Raw genomic sequence first — 5,269 nt, forward strand, 5'->3', positions numbered from 1 at the left:
GCGGAAATGTAATATAATTCATTTTTCTGCCTCCAACAAACGGCAATTGCAATCTGTTTGACCAATTAAGATAACGTGTACGAATGATGATGCAATCGAGTTTGTTTTTTGAGTTCAGGCATTGGGTTGTGATGGCAATTAACAATGGTTTCATCACCCTCTCATTGTCTCCCGGGCCCAAACACGAGGTATATTAAAGCATTCGTCTAAAGTCAAACGGTAAAAACTCATCACTGATTGGCGACAATGCATGTCCCGCCGACAGGGTTGCCCTACGCTATTTACTACACAATCCTCGCAGCTATCGCCGTTCCAGGTAAAACAATCAGTCTTCTTCTTCTTCTTCTTCATGCGTATGGCGTGCACAGCCTAAAGTTGTAGATCATTGAAAGACATAAGGCCAGGACACGGTCAGGAAACAATGAGTTATCCATCATTTGCGAGTCGCTGTAAGCGGCGACAGTTGGATGTCTGTCTCCCGTAAATCTTAATCAGAACCGTCTGCATTAGTTCAGGCGCCTCGGCCCAGCAAAGATGTTTTACAGCAGCGCAGTGCAAGTGCTTCGGACCAGCCATATGCCGGAAACAGGATGTATAACTCGTGAATGAAGCAGTGCAGCGTAGGTTCACGGGATTGCAGTATAATGTGGATAAATGTGAGGTTATCCATTTTGGTGGCAAAAACGGGAAAGCAGACCATTATCTAAATGGTGGCCTATTGGGAAAGGGGGAGATGCAGCGAGACCTGGGTGTCATGGTACACCAGTCATTGAAGGTAGGCATGCAGGTGCAGCAGGCAGTAAAGAAAGCGAATGGTATGTTAGCTTTCATTGCAAAAGGATTTGAGTATAGGAGCAGGGAGGTTCTACTGCAGTTGTACAGGGTCTTGGTGAGACCACACCTGGAATATTGCGTACAGTTTTGGTCTCCAAATCTGAGGAAGGACATTATTGCCATAGAGGGAGTGCAGAGACGGTTCACCAGACTGATTCCTGGGATGTCAGGACTGTCTTATGAAGAAAGACTGGATTGACTTGGTTTATACTCTCTAGAAATTAGGAGATTGAGAGGGAATCTTATAGAAACTTACAAAATTCTTAAGGGGTTGGACAGGCTAGATGCAGGAAGATTGCTCCCGATGTTGGGGAAGTCCAGGACATGGGGTCACAGCTTAAGGATAAGGGGGAAATCCTTTAAAACCGAGATGAGAAGAACTTTTTTCACACAGAGAGTGGTGAATCTCTGGAACTCTCTGCCACAATGGGCAGTTGAGGCCAGTTCATTGGCGATATTTAAGAGGGAGTTAGATGTAGCCCTTGTGGCTAAGGGGATCAGGGGGAATGGAGAGAAGGCATGTACGGGATACTGAGTTGGATGATCAGCCATGATCATATTGAATGGCGGTGCAGGCTCGAAGGGCCGAATGGCCTACTCCTGCACCTAATTTCTATGTTTCTATGTTTCTATGATCCCTGGGATGGCGGGACTGTCATATGAGGAAAGATTGAAAAGACCAGGCTTGTATTCACCGAAGTTTAGAAGGATGAGAGGATATATCTTATAGAAATATATAACATTATAAAAGGACTAGGCAAGCTAGATTCAGGAAAAATGTTCCCAATATTGGGCGAGTCCAGAACCAGGGGCCACAGTCTTAGAATAAAGGGGAGGTCATTTAAGACTGAGGTGAGAAAAAACGTTTCCACCCAGAGAGTTGTGAATTTATGGAATTCCCTGCCACAGAGGGCAGCGGAGGCCAAGTCACTGGATGGATTTAAGAGAGTGTTAGATAGAACTCTAGGGGCTAGTGGAGTCAAGGGATATGGGGAGAAGGCAGGCACGGGTTATTGATAGGGGACGATCATCCATGATCACAATGAATGGCGGTGCTGGCTCGAAGGGCCGAATGGCCTCCTCCTGCACCTAGTTTCTATGTTTCTATGTTTCTATGTCATATGCCGTTCAACACACTTAAATGAATTAAAGAATTGGATGCCCCGAATAAGGAAAAGGTACTTCTAAAGGTAGCTAGTCTATAACAGTGGATTCTAACTTGAAAATATAGCAAGAAATGGGGCAGTTGAATAGGCTGGAATACGGGCGATACGTACCATCGCTTCTACCACTTCAATACTCCATCAATACTCAACAACGTTTTCCCATCTCGCTCCATAACCATCATTCGAAATGTCACATCTTATATTAGGAACCCGTCAGCATTACAATCAAGGTTTCTACAGTAACGTGCAGAGATTGGATGGACATCGCCATGTCTAAAGTTTAGTAATGCTTTTGACAACGTACCGCGTGGTGGGTTGTTCGACAAGGTCAACGCGTGCGGCATCCAAAGCAGGTTGACTATAACTGGCTCTAACATTAGCCGATAGCAGGTAGAATGTAGTGGTGGAAAGAGAATTTTCCTCTGATTGGCACACTGATTCTGATTGTCTATCGCGGAGCTCTGTCCTGGGGTCATTGGCGCGTGTGAATATATTAAAGACTTGGGTGTGAATAGATCGGTATACGTATGGGGATTGGTGGGTTTTCAGCACGGGAAGTGAGAAAGTACAAATGGGATTTGATTGGTACAATTGTAATCATTCAAATAAAATTGAAATTTGTAAAGTTTCCAATATATCTTTGAGTTTAAATTGAACATCTTAAATTCCAGCTCGCGTTTTACTGTTGAATTTAATGGACTCCATATCTCATCAGTTTTGCTTAAATCATCAACGCGTGGGCAGTTTCAATTTCACAATTACTGTGTTGTTAATTTTGGCGAGTTTTTGACTTGATATCGGGGTTTTTTTTTAAGTTACGGGATCAAGGTCGAAATGCCAGCAGTTGTTGCCATCACGAAAAACGTTCCGATGTAGGTGGACTGTCGGCTTGAATCTTTTCTATTTGATTGGGATTAGGCACATACGCTGTTGTGATCATAGGATATAAATAAATCATTTGTTAGGGCCCGTTGTCGGTATTGTGTGCAACTCTGGTCAACATCCTAACGAAGGGCGTGATTGCTTCGACGATGTTGCAAAGAGGTTCACGGATTTGATGGCATTGGCTACAAAGTGAGTTTGGACTAAGTTGAATTGTTTTCTCTGGAGCGTAGGAGGGTGAGGGAATACCAGATAGACGATAGAGGGTAGGTACAGTAGATAAGCCGAGTGTATGTAGAAACAAACAACTACAGATGATGGTTTATACCAAAGATAGACAGTGGAGCTGGAGTAACTCAGAAGGTCATGCAGCACCTCTGGAGAAAAAGGATGGGCGGCGTTTCGGTTCGGGACTTTTCTTCAGATTGAAGCGATTTACTACATTCAACCAAAACAAGGAAACGTTTGAAGCATTTTTTCCATTTACGATAAATTGGGGATTTTTTAACCCGATGTCAATCACTCGATTTACCCGTTCCCCATCCTTCCATGTATCGAAACTATAAACTCCAGGAAACGCAAATCTCTTTCCATCTCTCGCATTTTTCACACACCCCTCGTCTATATCCACCTATCATTTGCCAGGCTTTGCCCCGCTGCCACCTATTTTTTTTTCCAGTATTCTACTCATCTCCCCTACTTGAAGCAATCTAACGAAGGGTCCCGATCTGAAACCTCGCCTGTCCGTTCCCTCCGTAGGAGCTGCCTGGCCCGCTGAGTTGCTCCACCATTTTATGTTTTGCCCAAGATTCCTGCATGTCATAGAGTCAAAGAGACAAACATCGTGGAAACAGGCCCCCGGTACAATTTGCCCAGGCCGACCTTACCAAGGAGTACAAGTACCAACCCTGGACTTTCCACTGGTAACTTTAATTTCATGTTTCTTATATCTTGTGTGTTATGACTGTTGGCAGATCAATTTCCCTCCTGGGATAAAGTTCGATCGTATAGTACACTAGATTGTCGAGATACTGTGTTCTTTTTTTTCCAATGGAAGGGTCTCGGCCCGAGTCGTCATCCATTATTTTGTCTCGAGAGATGCTGCCTGTCCCGCTCCAACATTTAGTGTCGACCACATCTGTGCAACCCGTAACCTATCGTCTTTCTCTTCTCCCCCTGCAGTGAATCTGGTGGCGATTGTGATTCTGGCTCGGGGAGAGTGCGGACTCTCCAGATGTATCACTCGGTACCTGGTCTCCATGGCTGTGACGGATCTCCTGGTCATTATCACGGCCGTGATATTAAACCGGCTCAGCGGCATTTATTTCCCGGGCAGTTTACTAAACATCACCCCTGTGTGTAGTCTCAGCGCCGCTGTAACTTTCGCAGCTCGAGTTTGCTCGGTTTGGTTAACCGTCTCGTTCACCTTTGATCGATTTGTAGCCATTTGCTGCCAGAAACTGAAGACTAAATATTGCACCGAGCGAACGGCGACCGTGGTTATAATAACGGTTTGTCTGTTAAGTTGTTTGACCAACATCCCTTGGTACTTCATACATGGACCGCTCTACATATCTGGCGATGTCTCGTGATATTGCAGATTGAAGAAAATCCTTTACACTTCGCCCATCTGGAGAGCGTTCGACGCACTCGATCGCATTTTGACCCCGTGCCTCCCGTTCCTCCTGATCTTGCTGCTCAACGCGCTCACGGTCAGACACATCCTGGCGGCGAGCAGAGCCCGCGAGAGGCTCCGCGCCGTCAGCAAGGCGGAGACCCAGAGCGACCCGGAGATGGAGAGCCGGAGGAAGTCCATCGTTTTGCTCTTCAGCATTTCCGGGACCTTCATCCTCCTGTGGATGACGTACGTCGTTCGCTTCTTGTACGTCCGCATCACCAATGACGCCAGCTTCAAAAGTTTCACCGACCCCAAGTTCCTTCTCCAAGAGGCCGCCAACATGCTCCAGCTTCTGAGTTCCTGCACCAACACGTTCATTTATGCCGCGGTTCAGAGCAAATTTAGAGATGAGCTGAAGAAAGCAGCCAAATATCCATTCACTCTAATTGCTAAAATAATCTAGAGGAGATGCGATTAACTCCCATTGTCAATCCTGCAGTGAACTAACCACATCTTCATTGCTTTATTGTTAGGATAGCATGTCACGCGGTTCTCTAGTGTGATGAATTATAATGACAAACACGTCCCACTTTCAATTTCATGCAAGTAACGTAGATAAAAATAGAGAAACATACAGTGTCCTCCATAATGTTTGGGACAAAGACCCATTGTTTATTTATTTTCATCTGTTCTCCGCAATTTGAGATTTGTAATAGAAAAAAAATCACATGTGGTCAAAGTGCATAATGTCAGATTTTAATAAAGGCGA

The 5,269-nt window shown here is 45.1% G+C and overlaps 1 protein-coding gene across 1 annotated transcript; it reads left to right on the forward strand.

The window, feature by feature from the left end:
• The first annotated feature begins 246 nt into the window (after nt 1-246).
• Nucleotides 247-4,963, forward strand: LOC129703871 (probable G-protein coupled receptor 139). Its single transcript, XM_055646546.1, has 3 exons — nt 247-316; nt 4,065-4,401; nt 4,483-4,963. The coding sequence occupies exons 1-3, from the start codon at nt 247-249 to the stop codon at nt 4,961-4,963; spliced, it is 888 nt and encodes a 295-aa protein (XP_055502521.1).
• The last annotated feature ends 306 nt before the right edge of the window (nt 4,964-5,269 follow it).

The sequence above is a fragment of the Leucoraja erinacea genome, chromosome 15 (genome assembly GCF_028641065.1).
Source record: "Leucoraja erinacea ecotype New England chromosome 15, Leri_hhj_1, whole genome shotgun sequence".
Classification (NCBI taxonomy): Eukaryota; Metazoa; Chordata; class Chondrichthyes; order Rajiformes; family Rajidae; genus Leucoraja; species Leucoraja erinaceus.